This window comes from Balearica regulorum, chromosome 29 (genome assembly GCF_011004875.1).
Source record: "Balearica regulorum gibbericeps isolate bBalReg1 chromosome 29, bBalReg1.pri, whole genome shotgun sequence".
NCBI lineage: Eukaryota > Metazoa > Chordata > Aves > Gruiformes > Gruidae > Balearica > Balearica regulorum.
Window position 1 is genome coordinate 1,739,985 of NC_046212.1, and position 21,279 is coordinate 1,761,263.

General features: G+C 62.3%; 2 protein-coding genes across 2 annotated transcripts; both read left to right on the forward strand.

Moving 5' to 3' along the window:
- The first annotated feature begins 362 nt into the window (after positions 1–362).
- ADCY6 (adenylate cyclase 6) lies at positions 363–10,124 on the forward strand. Its single transcript, XM_075737534.1, is given in 22 exon segments — positions 363–1,204; positions 1,206–1,874; positions 3,362–3,511; positions 3,603–3,724; positions 3,845–3,956; positions 4,033–4,160; positions 4,320–4,478; positions 4,578–4,719; positions 4,805–4,933; positions 5,505–5,530; positions 5,637–5,784; positions 6,130–6,227; positions 6,305–6,392; positions 6,472–6,588; positions 6,662–6,820; positions 7,182–7,357; positions 7,464–7,493; positions 7,717–7,846; positions 7,954–8,217; positions 8,546–8,750; positions 9,659–9,783; positions 9,875–10,124. Coding segments are annotated over 22 exon segments (3,471 nt in total). The 5' UTR covers positions 363–1,039; the 3' UTR covers positions 10,004–10,124.
- Positions 10,125–10,929: 805 nt separating this feature from the next.
- CCNT1 (cyclin T1) lies at positions 10,930–20,275 on the forward strand. The gene is made up of 9 exons (XM_075737538.1): positions 10,930–11,143; positions 11,869–11,950; positions 12,256–12,384; positions 13,267–13,327; positions 14,712–14,774; positions 15,153–15,198; positions 17,514–17,677; positions 18,032–18,102; positions 18,496–20,275. The coding sequence occupies exons 1-9, from the start codon at positions 10,968–10,970 to the stop codon at positions 19,906–19,908; spliced, it is 2,205 nt and encodes a 734-aa protein (XP_075593653.1). The 5' UTR covers positions 10,930–10,967; the 3' UTR covers positions 19,909–20,275.
- The last annotated feature ends 1,004 nt before the right edge of the window (positions 20,276–21,279 follow it).

A 21,279-nucleotide genomic window follows, 5' to 3' on the forward strand; every position in this document is an offset into this window, starting at 1 on the left:
GGGCCGGGGCTGCGACCGGGACCGGGGCCGCCACCGCCACCGGGGGCCCGGCCTGGTCGCGGGATGGGGCGGCGGGGGTGCAGCGCGACCGCCGTGTAGAAGCGGGTGGCGGCGGGGCCGTGCCGGGGCGCGGGGCCCCGCGGGCGGCGGCGCCGGAGGCGGAGGTGAGCGGGGCCGGCCGGGCGCGGCGGGGGGGGGGGGGGGGGGGGGGGGGGGCCGGGGCGGCGGCGGGGGCCGGGACCGGGATCGGGGCGCTGCGCGAGCCCCGGAGCGGCGGGCGGCGGGGGGGGAGGGGGGGGGCGGGGAGGGAACCACCGGCCTGGGCCCCGGGGCGGCGGGAGCGGTGCGGCCCCGGGGGACTGCCCGGTGCTCGGGGAGCTGCCCGGTGCCCGGGGCGGCGGGAGGTCCCGGGGCGGCGGGAGCCGCCCGGGGTGGCGGCGGGAGGGCACCGGCGGGTCCGGGGTGAACGGGCCGGGCTCTGCGGGGCTCCCCGCGGGCCGTGCCCGGAGCAGGCAGCGCGCAGGCAGGCAGGCAGGCGTAGGGGCAGGGAGGCGGCCGCCGCCGGGGCCGGCTCTTCCCGGGTGGCCGTTCCTCACCGCCGCTCGCCTTGGGGCTGGGACCGGCTGCCACGTCCCGGCCGGTCCCCGGTGCCCCGGGGCCGAGGTGCCCGGTGCAGCCCGTTGGCCGCCGTTCAAGACAAACAGGGCCAGGACGCCCGGGACGGCTCCAGCTTTGCCACAGGTCGCCGTGCCGGGGAGAACGGGCTTGGGACGGCCTCGGCAGGGCCGAGCACCGGGACGCCGGCGCTGGGCACCCGGTACCGGCCGTTCCCGCAGGGGCCGTGAGGCTGGTGGGAGAGCCGGGGCTTGGGGTCCGCGCCCCCCGGGGCGGGACGGGACGTCGGGGCCCTTTGCTGCTCGCGCCGCCTGTCCCTGCCGGGTGGGAGAAACTCTGCCTCGCGCCCCCGTGGGCACCGGGGTCCCTCTCGGGGTGTTGGGGTGGGGGACCGAGCGCTGACCCCCCTCCCGGCGCCCGCAGCATGTCGTGGTTCAGCGGCATCCTGGTGCCCAAGGTGGACGAGCGGAAGACGGCATGGGGGGAGCGCAACGGCAAGAAGGGCACCCGCCCCCGCGCCGCCCTCTGCGGCCCCCGCTACATGAGCTGCCTCCAGGACCCTGAGATGGAGCGGGGTGGGGGGCCCCCCCCGGGGGCTGCGCTGCACCTGGCAGGAGGACCACTACGGCAAGAAGGGGCCCGCGGGCGACCTGGGGCTCAAATCGGGGGACCTGGCCTTGGAGGATGGCGAAGCCAAGGGGCCGAAGGGGGCCGGGGGCCGCGGGGGGCGGCCATCGGCCGGCGAGTGCTGGCGGCGGCTGCTCCAAGTTTTCCGCTCCAAACGCTTCCAGTCGGCCAAACTGGAGCGGCTTTACCAGCGCTACTTCTTCCAGATGAACCAGAGCAGCCTGACGGTGCTGATGGGGGTGCTGGTGCTGGTCTGCGGGGTGATGCTGCTCTTCCACTGCCTGCCCGGCACCCCGCATGTGCCGGCGGCCGCCGCGTTGGCGAGCGCCACGGCTCTTTTCTTGCTCTTGATGGTGCTGTGCAGCCGCAGCGCCTTTCCCCAGGACTACATGTGGGTGGTGAGCTACATGGTGCTGGGGCTGCTGGCCGGGGTGCAGGCGCTGGGGACGGTGGCCGTCGCACCCCGCAGCGCGGCCGAGGGCGTCTGGTGGAGCGTCTTCTTCATCTACATCACCTACACGCTGCTGCCGGTGCGGATGCGGGCGGCTGTGCTGGCCGGTGTCCTCCTCTCCGCCCTACACCTGGCTGTCACCTGGCACCGCAACGCTGCCGACCCCTTCGTCTGGAAGCAGGTAGGGCGGGGGGGGGACGGGGGACACATGCGGGGGGGGGGGCTTCGCCAAGGGGGTCCTGCCTGCCTGCGGCGGGGGGTGGAGGAGGCCCTGGGTGGGATCCCCGCACCGCCGCTGACAGCGTCTCCCTGAGTCCCTCTCTGCAAAATTGGGCTTTTCTGCACTTGATGTTGCTGCACATGGAAAATTCTGGATGCGGGAGGGGCCCCTTGGCTGCCCGGGGGGGGTCCCATGCCAGGGTCCCACGGGTGCTGGCTGTGGCGTGGCCGGGGGTCGCTCTGCTGCCGCAGCCCCGTGCGGGGGGTGAGGGGGCCCCTCGTTCCGGTGGGGCTGTGCACAGACCCGCCATTGTGGGCTGTGCCGGGGTGGGGGGGGGGCACCCACAAAGCCCCTGTTGTGGGGCCAGCGGAAACCCCTGCGGGGGGGAGTGCAGGGCCAGGGCGCCAGGGCAGGGGGGTGGCTGCCACCCAGGGGGGCTGGGACCCTGGCAGCGTCCCCTGTCCTGCCCCCCCCCCCAGGGTGGTGGGTGCTGCCAGTGGGGTGCTGCACGGACGGGGGGGGTGTGGGGGGGTCCCCTTGTCCCCAGGGCCGTGTGTCCCCAGCCCCCAGCAGGGCCTCGCTGTGCTCCCTCCTCCTTCCATGGGGCCGCCCGTCACCCTCGCCCTGCCTGGCCAGAGTCGGGGCCACGTGCCGTCCCCGTGGGGCGCAGGGCGAGGAACGCAATGCTGGGGGGGGGCTGAGGCCAGCGGGGCTTGGGGGGGGGTCATGGAAGCTCCCCCCCCCGAGTGGGGTGACCCCCGCAGGGTGGGAGCCGTGGGGCTGTGACCCCGGCCGGGGGGATGCGATGGGGATGGCGGGTGGGTGCGAGGGCCCTGCTCCCAGCTGGAGCACTATAAATAGCCCTGGCCCCGGTCCCGGGGGACGGGGACGGGGAGGGGGGAAACCGCAGCACTCCCGCTGCTGCAGCCATCTCCGCTTCCCGGCCCTCCCCCGGCTTCCTCTGCTTCCCGAGGGCCTGCGGGGCCTGGCCGTGTCCCCGTGTCCCCCCCCGCCCCGGGCCGTTGCATCCTGATATCCCCCCTGCCCTGGATTCCTACATCCCCGGGTCCCCCATGTGCACCCTGCCCTGGCCCGCTGTGTCCCCAGGTGTCCTCTGCCACCCCGACCCTGGGTCCCCAGGTCCCCGCATCCCCTGCGCCCCGGTTTCCCGCAGCGCCAGGTGCCCCGTGTCCCTGCAGCACCCCCTGCCCTGGCGTCCCTTGTCCCTGGGTCTCCCTCACCCCACTGCCCCGTGTCCCCAGGTCCCTGCATCCCCGTGTCTCCCTGCCCCATGTCCCCCCTTGCACCCCACCTGCTCCTCTTGACAGCACCCCCCCGTACTGGAGCCAGGGTTTTGGGGCGCAGAGGAGGGTGGCAGAGCTGGCCAGGTCTCACCATGGGGGCTGGGGGTCCCCGGATGGCCTCGCTGAGCCCACCTCCCCTGCCAGCTCAGCGCCAATGCCCTGATCTTCCTCTGCACCAACGTGGTGGGGGTCTGCACCCACTACCCGGCCGAGGTGTCGCAGCGCCAGGCCTTCCAGGAGACCCGCGGCTACATCCAGGCGCGTCTGCACCTCCAGCGGGAGAACCGCCAGCAGGTGGGCTGGGGGGCCCGGGGGCAGCGGGCTCAGGCTGGGGGGGTCTATCAGGGCTCCGGCCCCCCACTAACGGGGTGGTGCTGGGGTGCAGGAGCGCCTGCTGCTCTCGGTGCTGCCCCAGCACGTGGCCATGGAGATGAAGGAGGACATCAACACCAAGAAGGAGGACATGATGTTCCACAAGATCTACATCCAGAAGCACGACAACGTCAGGTACTGCGGGGCCGGGGGTGTGGGCCGGGGGTGCGTGAGGTTCGGGGGGGGGTGTCACCGGGTGAGGGGGTCTGGGGCGGTGTGTGGTCTCTCCCCGGCCCACGCTCTTCCTCCCGGCAGCATCCTCTTCGCGGACATCGAGGGCTTCACCAGCCTGGCCTCGCAGTGCACGGCGCAGGAGCTGGTGATGACGCTCAACGAGCTCTTTGCTCGCTTCGATAAGCTGGCGGCGGTGAGCGGTGGGGCTGGGGTAGGCTGGGGGTGAAGGGGGGTCCCAGAGCCCCCCCCGACCAGCCTGTGTCCCCCAGGAGAACCACTGCCTGCGCATCAAGATCCTGGGGGACTGCTACTACTGCGTGTCGGGGCTGCCGGAGGCGCGCGGGGACCACGCGCACTGCTGCGTGGAGATGGGGGTCGACATGATTGAGGCCATCTCGTGAGTGGGGCAGAGCATGGAGGGGGGTCACACCCATCCCTGGTGCCCCCGCAACCCTTGGGAGGCTGTGCCTGACCCCCGTGCTGGCACATCCCCGGTGCTCGCCGGCCGCGGGATGCGGCACGACGGTGCCTCGGGCTGACGCGGTGCCGTCCGCAGGCTGGTGCGCGAGGTGACGGGGGTGAACGTGAACATGCGGGTGGGCATCCACAGCGGGCGGGTGCACTGCGGCGTCCTGGGGCTGCGCAAGTGGCAGTTTGACGTCTGGTCCAACGACGTGACCCTCGCCAACCACATGGAAGCGGGCGGCAAAGCCGGGTGAGCCGGGACGGGGGGGGGGGAGTGCCGGGCTGGGGACCGGAATGGGGGGGTGTGGGGCAGGGGGGGGCTCAGCACCTTCCTCTTCCCCATCCCCAGGCGCATCCACATCACCTGGGCGACGCTGCAGTACCTGAACGGGGACTACGAGGTGGAGCCGGGCCACGGGGGCGAGCGCAACGCCTACCTCAAGGAGCACAACATCGAGACCTTCCTCATCGTCGGCTGCAGCCAGAAGCGCGTGAGTCGGGGGGGGGGGCATTTGGGGGGGGGATACGCAGGGGGAACCCTGGGGTCGACCCTCTCACGGCCGCATCGCCCCGCAGAAGGAGGAGAAAGCCATTCTGGCCAAGCTGCAGCGGGCTCGTGCCAACTCGACGGAGGGGCTGGTGCCGCGCTGGGTGCCCGAGCGCTCCTTCTCCCGCACCAAGGACTCCAAGGCCTTCCGGCAGATGGTGAGCGGCCTGGGGGGGGGACACACGCTGGGCCCCCGCTGCGGCGGTATCGCTGCTCGCTGCCTTTCCGTGGCCGCTGTTGGGCTCCCCTAGCCCGGCCCGCAGCCCACGCCTGCTTCCTCCTACCGGCCACAGCCCACGGCCTCGAGCTACCCCTGGGTCTTCCCACGTCCTCAGCAGACTTTGGGGGTCCCCCCTACCCTCACCAGCCTGTGGGGACCCCCAGGCGTCTCCCTCTGTCCTCAGAAGTTCTTGGGGATCCCTCCTGTCCTCACTGGCCTCGGGGACTCTCGGGGGTCCCCCATCCCGACTGGTGTCAGACATCCCCCCTCCCCCCCCCCCCAGTCCCCTCCCTCCTCCCTTTGCAGACCCTTGGGGACCCCCCTATCCTTGCCAGGCTTGGGGAACCCTTGGGGTTCCCCCCCATCCTGGTTACCCTTGGGGCTCTATCTGCCATCCTTGGTGGGCTTGGTGACCCTGGGAGATTCCCCGTGTCCTTGTCATCTGTGAGGGTCCCCCCCATTCTGTGCTGGTGTCCCTGACACCCCCCGTCTCCCTTGTGTCTCCCCAGGGCATCGATGACTCCAGCAAGGACAAGTAAGTGCCCCCGTGCCGGAGTGCCCGGAGAGGGGGTAACAGCCAGCCCCTCCTTGGGGCAGAGCGGGGGGCCCAGGGGGGGCCCTGACCCAGCCCCTGTCCCCAGCCGCGGCGCCCAGGAGGCCCTCAACCCCGAGGACGAGGTGGACGAGTTCCTGAGCCGGGCCATCGATGCCCGCAGCATCGACCAGCTCCGCAAGGACCACGTCAAGAAGTTCTTGCTCACCTTCCAGACACCCGAGCTGGAGAAGAAGGTGGGGGTCCCTCTGTCCCCCTCTGTCCCAGCTCTGCGGTCCCCTCCGTCCCCTGAAGTCCCCTCTGTCCCGGCCCCATCAGCACCTTTGTCCACCTCACCTCCATCCCCTGGGGTCCTTCTCTGTCCTGGTTTCATGGTACCCTTCACCCTCTCCATCCCAGCCGTGGGTCACCTCTGTCCCCTCTAATCTGTGGGCCCCCCTCCATCCCGCTGGCTCCACGGTCCCCTTTGTCCCGGCCCCTCCATCCTCTCCATCTCACCCCCCCTGGGGTCCCCTCTGTCCCCTCCATCTCCCCTGGGGTCCCCTCCGTACCCAGCCCAGCTCCCCCTCTCCTCCCTGCAGTACTCCAAGAAGGTGGACGATCGCTTCGGTGGCTACGTGGCCTGCACCCTCCTCGTCTTCTGTTTCATCTGCTGCCTCCAGATCGTGGTGTTCCCCCAGTGAGTGCTGCAGCCCCCCCAAACCCTGGCCCCTGCCCCTCCGCCTCCCTGGCACTCATGGCTTCCTCTCTGCCCAGCTCCCCGCTGATGCTCGGTGTGTACGTCAGCATCTTCATCCTCCTCACCGCCATCCTCTTCGTCTGCGCTGTCTACTCCTGCGTCACTGTGAGTACGGGACCAACAGGCGGGGGGGGTGGGGGGGTTTGGCCGCACGTGACGGGGTCCTCTGCCCCCCCCTCCCCAGCTCTTCCCAGCCGCTCTGCAGCAGCTCTCCCGGAAGATCGTCCAGTCCCGTGCCCACAGCACCATCATCGGGGTCTTCACCATCCTCCTCGTCTTCGTCGCCGCCTTTGTCAACATGGTAAGGGCACAGGGCCGTGGGGGGCTGCAGGGGGGGCTGTGGGGCACCAGCTCACCCCCCTCTCCCGTCCCAGTTCGCCTGCAGCCGGGTGGCCCTGCGGGACTGTGCCGCCCGCGAGCTCAACGTCACCCCCGAGACCGTGGGACCCTGCCAGATTCGGGCCCTCAACTTCTCCCTGGGGACCCCTGCGGACCCCTGCCACCATGGTGGGCTGGCCTGTGACTTCCCCGAGGTGAGTGGCCGTGGGGCACCTATGGATACGGGGTTCCCACGTGGGTGCCAGCATGGGTCCCTGCAGGTGCAAGGTCCTCCTTGGGTGCTGGCACAGGATCTCTGAGGATGCAGCACGCTGGCAGGGGGTCCCCGTGGGTGCCGTGTCCCCCAGGGTCCTGGAATGGGGTCCCCAGAGATGTAGGGCGCTGGCATAGGGCCCTGTGGGTGCCAGGTCCTGTGTGGGCGCTGGCACAGAGCCCCTGAGGGTGCAGAGTGCTGGCAGGGGGTCCCCATGAGTGCAAGGTCCCCATGGATGTGGGGTGCTGGCAGGGGGGTCCCCACAGGGTGCCGGTGGCATCCCTGCGGCGTCTCTCCCGCAGTACTTCAACTACAGCGTGGTGCTGAGCCTGCTGGCCTGCTCCGTCTTCCTGCACATCAGCAGCATCGGCAAGCTGCTGCTCATGGTGGCCATTGAGGCCACCTACCTGGTGCTGGTGGAGGGGCCCCAGGCCGCCCTCTTCGACAACGCCGACCTGCTGGTGGTGGCCAATGCCCTGTGAGTGCCCGGGGGGTGGGGAGGTGTGTGTGTCCCCTGCCCGGGGTGTCCCCACCCTGGGAGCCGTGTCCCCACGCCGCTAACCCCCGGCTCCTCTCCCCCCCAGGCCCTCCTTCAACGTGTCACAGGGTGAATGGTGAGTGGGGAACTGGGACCGGCAGGGTGAGGGTGGGCAGTGGCAGGAGAGTCCCTTGGGGGTCTTCGGGAGTGGGTGCAGGCTTGGGGGTCCCTGGGGTGGGTGCATCTTAGGGGATCCCTTGAGTGGGGGCATCTTTGGGGATGGGGTGCAGCCTTGGGGTCCCTGGGGTGGGCACGGACTCGTCCGGCATCCCGTCTCAGCGGGCTGGGGGTGCCCACAGCCCGGCGGAGGGGAAGGTGGCCCTGCGGTACGTCACCCCCGTCATCCTGGCCGTCTTCGCGCTGGCGCTGTACCTGCACGCGCAGCAGGTCGAGTCCACCGCCCGCCTCGACTTCCTCTGGAAGCTGCAGGTAGGACCCACGGGGGGCCAGGGGACAGGGCTGACCCCCCCCTCCCCGCGCCTCGGGGTGGACGCGGGGCCCCGGAGCGGCTCCTTGCATGGCGCTGCATGACGCAGGCGACGGGCGAGAAGGAGGAGATGGAGGAGCTGCAGGCGTACAACCGGCGGCTGCTGCACAACATCCTGCCCAAGGACGTGGCGGCACATTTCCTGGCGCGGGAGCGTCGCAACGACGAGCTCTACTACCAGTCCTGCGAGTGCGTGGCCGTCATGTTCGCCTCCATCAGCAACTTCTCCGAGTTCTACGTCGAGCTGGAGGCCAACAACGAGGGCGTCGAGTGCCTGCGGCTGCTCAACGAGATCATCGCTGACTTCGACGAGGTGCCCGAGGGCGGAGTGGGGTGCGATGGGCTGGAGGGTGGGGATGGGGGGTGTGGGGTGCCAGAGGGGCTGCGGAGTAGCGTGCGTGGGATGCGCGGGGATGGGGTGCGGGAAGATGGGGTGCACGGGGTGCTGGAGGGGCTGTGGAGCTGTGGGTTGGGGTGCATGGAGATGGGGCACATGGAGATGAGGTGCAGGAGATGGGGTGTAGGAGGCCCCAAAGAGGCTGTGGAGCACAGTGCATGGGGCGCACAGGGGTGGGGTGCAGGACGATGGGGTGCCCTGGGGAGGCGAGGCGAGGGGTGACGCCGTGCGTGTCCCCCCCCAGATCATCAGCGAGCAGAAGTACCGTCAGCTGGAGAAGATCAAGACGATCGGCAGCACCTACATGGCGGCCTCGGGGCTGAACGCCTCCACCTACGACCGGGAGGGCCGGAGCCACATCGCGGCGCTGGCCGACTACGCCATGCACCTGATGGAGCAGATGAAGTACATCAACGAGCACTCCTTCAACAACTTCCAGATGAAGATCGGTGAGCGCGCCCTTGCACGCCCCTTTGCACCAGCAGCCGCCCTGCGCGCGCCCCGCTCCACGCGTGTGTACCTGGCCCTTGCGTGCGGCTGCAGGCGCGATCTTGGTGCGTCCCCTCGGACAGGCACGTGCGGCCTCCGTGCACCCTGCTGCACAGGCAAAGCCTTGCACGCCTCTACTGTTTCGCACGCGCGGCCTTCGTGGACCGCTTTGTATACAAACCCTTGCACGCCCCCCGGCCTTCGTGCAGCCCTCTGCACGGGCAAACCCTTGCACGCCCTTTTCCCTTTGTGCACGCAGCCCTCACACGCACCTTTGCACATGCTGGTGTTGCACACCCCTTTAGCCCTTGCACACTGGCCTTCGCACACCCCTTTACACATTCCTTTGCTGTCGCACGCTCCTTTGCATGTGCAAACCATTGCACCCCCCCCCTTCCTTTTTGCACACGTGGCCTTCACACCCCCTTTACACATGCTGATGTTGCACACCCCTTAGCCTTTGCACACCCTGTTGCACACCCCTTTACACACTCATTTGCTGTCGCACGCTCCTTTGCACGTGCAAACCCTTGCACACCCCTTCCTTTTTGCACACGTGGCCTTCACACACCCCTTTACACATCCTGATGTCGCACACCCCGTTGCCTTCCCACACCCCTTTATACACTCCTTTGCCATCGCACGCTCCTTTGCACGTGCAAACCCTTGCACACCTCTTCCTTCACACACCCCTTTACACATGCTGATGTCGCACACCCTGTTGCACACCTCATTGCCTTCGCACACCCCTTTGCGCCCCCCTTTTCCCCTCGCATGCCCCCTCCCCGTGCCCTCGCACGCCCCTGTGCCCTCAGCAGTGCGTGTGTGCGCGGGGGGGCCGTGACGCTCTGCGTGTGTCCCCCCCCAGGCCTGAACATGGGGCCGGTGGTGGCGGGGGTGATCGGGGCACGCAAGCCGCAGTACGACATCTGGGGCAACACCGTCAACGTGTCCAGCCGCATGGACAGCACCGGCGTCCCCGACCGCATCCAGGTCAGGCGGGGGGACAGGAAGGGGGGGACAGGGCCCCCCCCGAGCCCCCCCTCACCCCTGTGTGTCGTGTCCCCCCCCCCTTTCCCGCCAGGTGACGACGGACCTGTACCAGGTGCTGGCGGCCAAGGGCTACGCGCTGGAGTGCCGGGGGCTGGTCAAGGTCAAGGGCAAGGGGGAGATGACCACCTACTTCCTCAACGCCGGCCCTGGAGGGAGTTAGGGGGGGCCCCATGGTTGCCTCCCCCCCCCCGGGGCTGTGCCCCCCAAGCCTGCGCCGGGGTCAGACAAAAAAGGAAAATTCCCCAAACCCACGTATTTAAAAAAAAAAAAAAAAAAAAAAAGGAAAAAGGGAGGTTGCTGGGGTGGGCAGGTTGCCCCCTGTGCCCCCCCTCCAGGGCAGGGTGTGTGTATGGGGGGCATTTCCCAGCCCCGCACCGAGGGGGGGTTGCAGAGGAGAGGGGTCGGGGTGCAGCCCCCGCCTTTGCCAAACGCCCCACGTGCCAAAGAGGGGAGATGGGCCCCCCCGGAGGGGCTGGGGTGGGGGTGAGGGTCTTCTCCCCCCCGCCGTGTGCCAAACTGAAGTGAAGTGCCGCCTGGCTGGGGGGGGCAGGCAAAGCACCTGGGCAGCCCCCCCCAGCCCCCCCCGGCCAGGGGCTCCCTCAGCCGGCCGGGGGGGAGGGAGGGGGCAGCTCCTCCCCTTTTAAATGCAAAAAAAACCCCTAATGAAGTGACTTTTTTTTTAATTTTATTTTTTGTTGGTTTTTGAAGCAGTTTTGGGGCGGGGGGGGGGCTCAGCTCGGGGAACCCCCCCCACCCCCCCCCCCCCCCCGCCCAGCGCAGACCTGAGGTACTTTGTCCTTCGTGTGTACAGATAAATTATATATAAAACTCACTTTGGATACGAGCTGTGGCCTGGCGTCTGGGGGGGGCCCTGAGGTACCGGCCGGGCCGGGGGGGGGGGGGGGGGGCCCCGAGGAACGCGGCGGGGTCTAACGGCCGCCCCTCCCCCCACCGCCCCTGCCTGCCTTCGGACGCGCATGCGCGCCCAGCTGGCGCACGCGCCTCAACGGCTCTTCCCTTGCCCCGCTCTGTGACGCAGCCGTACGCGCGCGCCACCGCCCTGTGGCGTCAGCACGCCTGTGCGTGCGTCCCGTGCGTGCGTGCGCGCGCGGGCGCAGATCGCCATGGAGGCCTCGGCGGGCGGAGGGGCCGGCGGCGCGGCGGGGCGGCGCTGGTACTTCACCCGCGAGCAGCTGGACCGCAGCCCCTCGCGTCGCGCCGGGCTCGATGCCGACAAGGAGCTCTCGTACCGGCAGCAAGCGGCCAACCTGCTGCAGGACATGGGGCAGCGTCTCAACGTGTATCCGGCCGCGCTAGGCCCGTGCGGCCTGCGGTTGGGTGCCGCTGCCGGGAGGGGCTGGCTCGGCCGGTGGAGCGGGGAGGGACGGGCCCGGCTGCGGGGAGGGACGAGCGCGTTTCGGGAGCGGGGAGAGCCGTGCCGGGGTGCGGGGAAGGCCAGGCCCGGTCCGGGAGCGGGGAGAGCCGGGATCGGCCGCGGAGAGAGCTATGCCGGGGGAGGCCAGGCCCGGTCCGGGAGCGGGCAGAGCCGGGATCAGCCGCGGGGAGATCCGGGCCCGTTTCGGGAGCGGGGAGAGCTGTGCCGGGGTGCGGGGAAGGCCAGGCCCGGTCCGGGAGCGGGGAGAGCCGTTATGACGTGCAGGGAGGGCCAGGACCGGCCCGGGAGAGCCGGGCCCGTTTCGGGAGCGGGCAGAGCTGTGCCGGGGTGCGGGAAAGGCCCGGCCCGCGAGCGGGGAGAGCCGTTACGATGTGCAGGGAGGGCCAGGACCGGCCCGGGAGAGCCCGGCCCGGGAGCGGGGAGAGCCGGGCCCGTTTCGGGATTGAGGAGACCCCGGGTGCGGGGAGAGCCGTTATGACGTGCAGGGAGGGCCAGGACCGGCCCGGGAGAGCCCGGCCCGGGAGCGGGGAGAGCCGGGCCTGTCCCAGTGCCGGTGGGGTGTAGGGCAGTTGCGTACGGTGCTCAGGGGTCGTTGTCAGGGCCATGCGTTTCCTTAACCACCCCATTAGCTCCCAGCTCACCATCAATACAGCCATCGTGTACATGCATCGCTTCTATATGGTGCAGTCCTTCACCCAGTTCCACAGAAACGTAAGTGTGCTGGGGCCTGGCGGGGTGGGGGTCCCGGGAACCCCCCAGCTCTGGTGCTGCCTGGCAGCCCGCTCGGGGGGGGCGGTGTGATAGGACCGACCCTGGGGAGGGGGCTTGGGAAGGGGAAGGGTGGTTCATAGCTGCCGGTAGTCACCAAAAACCCTTTTCCCTCCTGGTGGCGTTTGGACTTGTGCAGGTTTTGTTTCCAAAAAGAATATTTGTTTTAGATGTGAGAATTAGCTTAATTTATTTGCTTTAATCTTGAACTTACTAACTTTAAAAAAAATTTTTTTTTTTTCCTGAAGTCGGTGGTACCAGCAGCTCTGTTCTTGGCAGCCAAGGTGGAGGAGCAGCCTCATAAGCTGGAGCACGTAATCAAGGTAGCTCATGCCTGTCTGCATCCCCAGGAGCCTCCTCTAGACACCAAGAGCGAGGTAAGTGTTGAGATCGGAAAACCAGACTCTGATGTGAGGAGCGGAGGCACGAGGAATGGGAATGGTGGAAGCGTGCCGCATCCTGAATCGCGTGGCTACAGCGTCTCGTTAAATGGGGTTCAGCAGTACCCGCGCTCTAGGCGAGCGGCTGTGTCCTAGGATGGTCAGCGACAGCTTTCCAGTTCGATTGCTCTTATGCTACCAAGAGCTTTTTGGCTTCTGTACAACAGAAGGCTTTTCTTTCCTGCTCTGTGGCAACCTCTCTTCTGTTCTCCTCTGCTGTGCTGCTGCAAATGTGACTCAGATGTGCTGTGTAACAGTGTCTGCGTGAAAAGCTGCTCAGGAGGGCATGGATGTTGGCTGCTGCGATTGAGTAGTGCCTGGCAGAGCAGAAGGTGGTGTGTGCAGTTTGGTTCTGTTCTGTCCCCCCACGTTTAATGGTGGGTTTATTAAAAACATTGCCAATTCCCCATCTCTCGAGACAGCCCATCTTACCTGGAACTGAGCAGCCAACCCTGCTGAAAAGGGGCAGCTTTATCCAGGAAAGCTTAAGGGAAAAAAACAAAACAAAAAAAGCGGCTAATTCCTCTCCTGTACTGCTCGCGTAGCCGTCCCGGGCAGTGCGAGGGACCAGGACTGAGAGGGCCACTGTGGATCCCGAAGCAGCCATCCCCTAGCAGAAGTACTAGCAGGGGAGCGGGTCCACCCCAGCACTCTGCTTTCTCTTTTCTGGCAGGGAATCTGTGCCAGTTCCCCCAGTGCAGATCGGCATAAAGATTCCCCTTTGCTATTTTTGCCTCCCTGAGGAAAGGGTGTTAGAAATGTGCAGGCTTTATACGGAGTGCCTCATCGTGAGTAACTTGCCTGTCCTCTCAACCCCAGGCTTACCTGCAACAAGCCCAAGACCTGGTCATTCTAGAGAGCATAATACTGCAGACCCTGGGTAAGTTTTTCAAAGCGGACGGGCTGCCACACGAATCCCAGACCCAGGAGTGTTCCGCAGAGCGGAGAGCCTAACCGCACAGTCTTCTCCACAGCTGGAGGGCAGATGCACAGCTGGCCAGTAGGAGAGCAAGAGTCCAGGCAACAAACTCTATTTTTTGCACCCACTCCTTCTGTTTTCCTTTTAACATCAATTTTTTCAGGTGTGACTTGTGTCAGGCTCAATACTCAGAGAAATTAAGCGTGGAAGTGTGGCTCGTCTCCTTTTTTTTTTTTTTTTTTTTCCTCCACGCCCCCCCCCCCCTCCCCAAAACAGGTTTTGTACCACTTGGACACTGGTAGCTGTCCTCCGTTGCGCTCCTGAACTCAATAATGCTTTAGTCTTGTTTGCACTGAGAGATGTCTAACAAAACCTGTGTTGAAAGTCAGTATTTTGATCAGATAGCTGAAGATGAGAAAAAAAAAACCCCAAAACAGCAACAGTTTTTGGGTTTTTTCGAAAGTAGAAGCTGGAGCTTACATTTAGGGCTGTGGCCATTGGGTCTGGTATCCTGTTCCTTTTTACAATGTACTGTTAAAACTTGTTTTTACTAACGAATGTTCCATTTCAGAGGCAGTTTGTAGCTAGCGTTCCACTCCAAAATACCCAGTGGGCCTTTGTTATTTCTGACTTGGTTCAGAGTAAATGCCACTAGCGCCTCGTTCACAAGGGGACAGGAGGGACAGGAGTGTTGGTGGGTCGCATGCGCTGGCCTGGCAAGCCAGTGGCTGAGCTGACCCCAGTTTGGTTCTCCTGTTGCCTTTTTTCAATATCCAAGTTCTTCTAGAATGCTCTGCATGGGAAGAACCAAATCTGTTGCACACATGGAAGATTTGAATGATTATTTTTTTTTTCTTTAAAACATAATGCCCAAACTGAATAGGAAGCTAAAGCGAGGATTAAGTTCAGTTGTCTTTAGTGCCGTAGGCTCCTTCAAAGGGAAAACGTCTGCTTCCTCTTAGCTTTTTGGGTGACAGAAATTCCTTTGAGCAGATGCCATTGTCTTCTTCTTCCTCCCAGCTGCTGTAAGAGACTTTGTCCTGCTATTTTTAAAATCTTTAATAGTTGTTTTGTTTTCAGTGAGGTCTTTCAAGCGCAGAAGTCATTTAGCTGCTTGGAGGTCTGGCAGCAGCAGTGACCTTCGGGTTTTGTGACTGGACAACTTGAGTCTTCTGGATACAGGAAAACGGGCTCCTCTATTCCTGCCTGCCTCCGAGCAGAGAGCAGGGGCCGTAGGAGGGAAGGGGAGAAGGCCTTGTCCCCCAGGAGCAGGAAACGTGAGGTTCGTAGATCCGCGGGGGCGTGCTGCTGGTTTTCTGATGGCTGTATGTCTGTGTTCTTCCAGGATTTGAGATCACTATTGACCACCCCCATACCCACGTGGTGAAGTGCACGCAGCTAGTGCGAGGTAAGCCACGTCAGACGTCGGGTGCTTGCGGCTTCTCCTCTGTGTAACCTCAGAGAAGAGCTGTGAGAATACGTTGTGTCCAGCCAGGACTACCCAAGAATTTGCCTGCAGTCAGTCTCTTTAATAACCATAACGAATGTCAAAATAGAGGCAGTTGCAAATGACTGACGCGATGTTGTGGCTCTGCTGAACCACGCAAAGCTCTCTCTGTACAGTAATTTCTAAAATCCTTCTGGCTGTGGCACAGAGTTAGTCGAACCCTTCTGGGTGTCTTATTGTGTGTGTGGTGGTAAGAGACCGATGGTTCTTGCACTAAAATGTAACAATATTTGTCAGGATATGCAGACTAACGCCCTGCTTTTTCCTTTTCCCTTTCAGCCAGCAAGGACTTGGCGCAAACTTCCTATTTCATGGCTACCAACAGGTTATTATTTTACAATTGATTCATATTTGACAGAGGGTCTTATCTGGAGGAGATGTGCTACTGGTGACTCCTGGGGCATTGGGCAGCCTGCGAGCAGCTGGGCATCGCTCAGTTTGGTTCAGAAGGAGCAGGAACCTTTTTTCCTGCTAGCTGCTGGTCAAAACCGGCCACATAATATAAGCGAGGCAGGTGGGATGCCCAAGAACTTCACTGTTTTCTTTTATGGGGAGTTAGATAGTTGCAAAATTTAAAAAAAAAACCAAACCAAACAAAACCCCCCAAAAAACCCAAACCAACAATACGGTAGACTTGAATATATACATTTTTACTTGGTTAGTACCTAGATGTCAGAGAGTTTTCACTAAACTAGATGCTGTGCAAGTCGTCAACCAATACGGTCTGTACCCCAAAGAAGGCTGATCTAAAGGGAGAGAAGGGGCAGTTGGGTGCAGGCATGAGGCGTTACAAGAGAAAGTGATACTCTTGTCTGGCCTGAGTGATTGGACAGGCAGTCCTGTAAGGAGAATCTCAAACGAAAAAAGCCCCTGGATTTTTTTCCCCTTGAGAGATCCAGGTAGTTTTGTCACCAGATTTTCACTGAAAGGCTGATACCAGCCCTTGCGTTGGGACTTCTGGCACTTTTTTAAAAACCTAATTTCCTGCATTACCAGCTTCAGGCAAATCCTGGAGTTAAATGTTTGGAACAGACCAAATTGTGGCCGTGGAAAATCTTGTGTATTTGTGAAAGAGCTCGCAGAAGCGAAAGGATGGGGGGAAAAAAGACGGTTTAGGTGCTAGCACAGGTGAAGCTGCAGAGTTAGAGAACGCTTCCAAGCCCTGGCCGAGCTGTGAATGTGCGTGGCCTCGGGCGAGTCATTTTTCTCCTCTCTGCCTGGGAGGTGTTACCTGCTCGCCTCCGCAGCGTGCTGGGAGAATTGTTTGTTGAAGGTGCTCTCTGGCTCCAAAGGGCACTGTGTGGGTTTCCTGCATAAAGTAACGTCAAGGGAAGGTGGTGTTAGTAATGTGTGGGTAAATGCATCCTCGAAATGTGTTTTATCCCTGCAGCAATAGTTGCAAAACCAAGGAATTAGGAGTTAAGGTTATAATTGAAAGAAATCCAGGCAGGAAGTAAGAAATGCAGCCAGGCAGCCTCAATTTTGCCTTAAAGTGATGCCATGAAACACCTGAGTAAGGTGCTTAAGTGATGAACTAGATTTATCAGGCGTAGCTACGTATGTTTAACTTCTGGCATTGTTATGGGGCAGAGTTCAGGCTCTTTGTGCACCTTCACTTTTTACCTTGGCAGACTGGGTAAAGGCTCTGAATTTCCTGGTTTTGACGACTTGATGTGTGGATAAATACAGTATCCGTGAAACATCTTCAGACTTTTTGGCTGTAGATGCCAAAGAGAGATTCCCTGTCCCTCCGCATGGCGTTGATGGAAAAATGTTTAATGACCTGAGCATGGCAAAGAAATGCAGATAACGCCATCCTGCAGCTGCACGTAGATGCTCAGTGGCACCATTTCCATCAAGCACTCTTTAAAAGGGCCGATTCATGAGCGTGACAGTGGACAAATCCTGCGCTCCACCAGCTGTCGCGGTTCCTAAGGCTTAGTGGAGCTGGTGTTCCTGCGGGTGGAGAGCAACATGCTTCCTTAGTCCACTGGTTCTCCTCTTCTCCGTGCTACCTAGCCCTCCCAAAACTGATGTCTGAGCTGTCACATGGCAAACCAATTTACTGATAAAAAAAAATGCTTGATAGGCAGCCAGGCTCCCTTCTAGGCGCTCCTGAGTCACTCCAAGCGTATGGTGCTGTTCACAGCCGAAGCTTCAGTGCTTTTCCTAAAAACCATTTGGGAAAGACCAGACCCTTCCTAAAAGCCGAAGAGGGCCGGTTTGCTCCTTGAACACCATCCCAGGAGTTGCACTTTGGAAGTGTCTGAGATCCTTCTCAGATTGAGCAGAGCCCACAGCGGAGGTGGGGGCTGGCGGGTAACCCAGCCGCTCACTTTCTCCCTCGGAGGAGGGTGGTGGCAGCGTGCCTCGCTGCTTCTGCACGAGCCGCAGAGCCTCAAGTTGCCTGGACCCAAATAAACCTGCGGCAGAACAGGGAAAGAACCGGCGAATAAATTGCTGGAGCGGGACAGAGACGCCCGTAACAGTGGGGTTGTACTGGGGGAGGAATGGCAGGGACTCCCCCCCACCATGTCCACCATCCTGTGCAGCGTCTGTTCAGTGGGCGATTGTGAGTGCTGAAGTTCAGGCTTGGGAGTTCATGGCTTTCTGTTTCTCTCTCCCTGCTGGTGACGTCAGCCTGCACCTGACCACCTTCAGCCTGCAGTACACCCCTCCAGTTGTGGCCTGCGTCTGTATCCACCTGGCTTGTAAGTGGTCCAACTGGGAGATCCCAGTCTCCACGGACGGGAAGCACTGGTGGGAATACGTTGATGGCACTGTAACTCTGGAGCTCTTAGATGGTAAGTTTTGGAGCGAGGTTCCCCCCCAAAGGCTCTTACGTTATTTTGGCATCTCTGTTCCTGGGTCTGCCATTCAAACACGGCCACTGGCCAGTTCATGGACTCCAGGACTTCAGGTCTTGCCAAGGTTTCCAGTGCAGCAGCAGCTTCTGTGGCACAACAGAGATGGCACAGGGCGCGCAGTGAGATGAGTCTAAATGTGGTCAGTGATACTAGTTCTCAGTATTTCCCCTCCTGGAGTAGCTCCATCTCATCAGTAGCTCCATTCATCAGTAAGTAGGGGGTTGCCCTGATGGATCAGTGCTGGTCTCTGCACCTTTGACCCTCTTGCTTGGCTTTGTGTCTCCTCTGCAGAACTGACTCATGAATTCCTACAGATCCTTGAGAAAACTCCCAACCGGCTTAAACGTATCCGGAACTGGCGGGTAAGAATCTGCTTTGGACTGTGGGTGCTTGCAGGGGAACACGGGCTTCGATTTCTTCTGTGTGTGCACGAAGCTGTGTGGCATCTCCGGTATGACGATGCAAGACAGCGTTTGAAGGGCGCGTGTGTGGGGGGAAATCTGAACGCTGCGTCGGCAAAATGTTGCTTCAGCACTCGAGTTCGTCTGTTCTGAGTTAACTCTGTAGAGACCTGGGTTTTTCAACTGCACTAGCAACCCCACTTCAGTGGTTAGGTCCTTTCCCACAAGGAGGGATGGGGGCAAAGTGGATTGGTCTTTAAATGCGAGGTTGAACTGTAATGGGCGAGCTGCTTGCACCAAACCAGCTCTAGCAACAGCTCGAAGTAAATGACCAGTCGCTGTTTTTTATTCCAGGCCTCTCAAGCAGCCAGGAAGTCAAAGGCTGATGACCACCGTGAAGATGAGAGCCTGTCGGAGCAGACAATCCTCAACATGATTTCTAGGAACAATAGTTCGGACATGAACATTGCTGGGTTAATGAGCATGTCAACATCCTCGACCGCTGGAGCGGGGCCGTCTCTGCCGACCACGGCAGACTCGCCTGGCGACCAGAGCGGTGGAGATGTGTCCCAGCCTGACCACTGGCATCCTCCAGCTAGGCTGGAGACTGGCCAGAGCCACAGGACTAACGAAAGCTCATCAGCTGCCGAGCATCCTTTACAGCAAGATGGCGCTGGTTATCAGAAGCAGAGCGGCAAGAACGCCCCATCAGCCAAAGTGTCGCTCAAGGAGTACCGGGCCAAGCATGCCGAGGAGCTGGCGGCGCAGAAGCGGCAGCTGGAGAACATGGAAGCCAACGTGCGGTCTCAGTATGCCTACGCCGCACAGAATCTCTTGGTCCAGCAGCAGCGGGAGAGGGAAGTCCAGCAGGACAACAACCCCTCTCCAATCATCCTGAAAATCCCCATTGGCGGCTCAGAGAACCCTGAGCGCCCTCTTGGTTCTGACAAAAGTGACAAAGCCTCGGCTCTGAAGCTGAGGATCCCGGTGGCAGGTGGAGGTGGGGAGAGGCCTCTCCCCTCCAAGCAGGAAGAGATAAAAATGCGGATCAAGGTGCCAACCGCTGCAGACAGGCACAGCTCTTCGGACGAGGGCAACAGCAAGAACCGTGAGCACAAGGAGAAACACAAGGGCCACTCTTCCAACCACCACCACCACTACCACAACCACCACTCTCACAAACACTTACACCCCCAGCTTGGCGCTGGCCCCAGCAGTGTGGCCAACAAGCGGCCAGGAGACTCTAAACACAGCAGCCAGCCTAGCACCGTGCCTCACAAGAGCTACGGTCCCCTTGCCTCTTCCCGCAAGAGGCCCCCACCAGAGGAGGCGGCTGCCGCAGCCGTGGCCACGGCTGCAGCCCACGACCACCAGCCCAAAGTCAGCAAAGCCTCCAAAGGCCCTGCCATGCCGTTCCCTTACCCCCACCTCACCGGGGCGGCCCATCTCCCAGGGCATGGCTCAGATACCCAGGCCAACAAAGCTCGGGGCACCCACGGCAAATCGGACAAGGGTCCCGCGGGGGCCAACGGGCACAACGCCAACCAGGCCAGTGACTACCAGGATACGGTCAACATGCTCCACTCGCTGTTGAGCGCGCAGGGCATGCAGCCCACCCAGCCCCCTGCCTTCGACTTCCACTCATACGGCGAGCTCTTGAACCCCCGGGCTTCCACCAGCTCCAGACCCGCCACCAACACGGACAAGCCCCGACCACCCCCCCTGCCCTCAGAACCACCCCCCCCGCTCCCCCCTCTCCCCAAGTAAACCCCTTTTTACTACTGAGTTTGTGCAAGGCCCGAGCTCAAACCTGGGCTGCCACCGGGGGGTGTGTGAAAGGGCTTGTTCGATCTCCACTGCCTCACGAAGAACTATTTTATTATAATATAACTTTTATTATTGATATTTAGAGCGGAGTTGTTGAAGCTGTGAAAGGATAAGAAACCCTTTCTTTGTTCCTTGCTCCTTCCCCCATCAACTTCCAGTTAGTGGTGGGCTCTGGCCTTGCTAGAACTGAAGCCCCCCCCCTCCCTGGCTCTGGGGAACACACATCATGGGGGGGTCCTGGGGGGTATTTAAAATATGTCACAGAAAATTTAAGACGTTTTACAAATAATTTAAGCAGTAACTTATATCTTAGTGTTTTGTTCATTTTAATTTTGTGGTGCTGCGGGGGACCCTGGTGAGGGTTTTGGGGGGGGCGGGGGCTTGTCACGTCGTTCCACTCAAGCTGTTGGGGACAGAAAGGGGGTGCAGGAGCTTTTAGGGGATGGAGGGGAGGGACCGGCGGCCGCTGAGGGGGGGGGTGAGGGAATCCCAGCTGCTCTCCCTGCTGCGGGTCCGCTTTCCTCGCTCCAAAAGCCGCTCTGGTTTTGGGACCCCACCTCCGTCCCTCGCTCCCCTCCCGCAGCTCCCCCCACTTCTGCTCACAACCCCGGCCGTGCCTTCAGGGGCCCAGGACCGCTGGGGGCTTTCGGTGGTGCGTCGGGGTCAGCCAGGGTGAGGTGATGGATCGGGGGCGGTTATACACCCCATTTTGGGGGGGAAGGAGTCCAGCTGTGCTGGTGGGGATGAGCAGTGCTGAGCGAGGGGCTGGTCCACGGAGCTGGCTGGTGCCTGAGAGCACCGGCGAGCGGCCCGGTGCTGGGAGCTGGCCGGATCCTGGCGCCGCGGGGATAGAGCCCGGCTCAGGGCTGGCGGACTCGGTCGTGGCTGCGCGGGGGCCGGTTTGGAGAGGAGCGACGTGGCGCGTTCCCAGCTGGGACGTAGGACGGGACGGTGCAGGACGGCGGGCTGAAGGGTCACCGTGCCCGGGGCAGCTCTTCTGGCGGATCCTGTCGGTGCGTGGCTGTTCACAGCGGAGCTTTTACCGTGGCCTCGACCCTGCGTTTGGGTCGAATGTTTCAGAAAAGCCGATTTCCTTTGTTCTCAGACTTGACTTTTCCAACCTTCAATTAACGTACTGTCTCCATGTGGTTTTGTGAAACTCTTGCTTTACATCAAGCGTTTCTTTAAGAGCAACCGGTGTTGCTGACCCTGCCCTCGGTAACCCACCCCCTGCGGTTTTGGGCTCAGATTTTAGGTTTCAGGCTCCCGGTAAAGGCCGGTCCCTCACATCCCCACGCTGCTTTTGAAGCC

What these genes read in the sequence shown, in the direction of transcription:
- CCNT1 (XM_075737538.1), top strand. Translation starts at nt 10,968, where the DNA reads ATGGAGGCCTCGGCGGGCGGAGGGGCCGGCGGCGCGGCGGGGCGGCGC. An exon ending in ATGGGGCAGCGTCTCAACGT is followed by an intron (nt 11,144 to 11,868) that starts GTATCCGGCCGC and finishes CCACCCCATTAG; the next exon opens with CTCCCAGCTCACCATCAATA. An exon ending in AACGTATCCGGAACTGGCGG is followed by an intron (nt 18,103 to 18,495) that starts GTAAGAATCTGC and finishes TTTTTATTCCAG; the next exon opens with GCCTCTCAAGCAGCCAGGAA.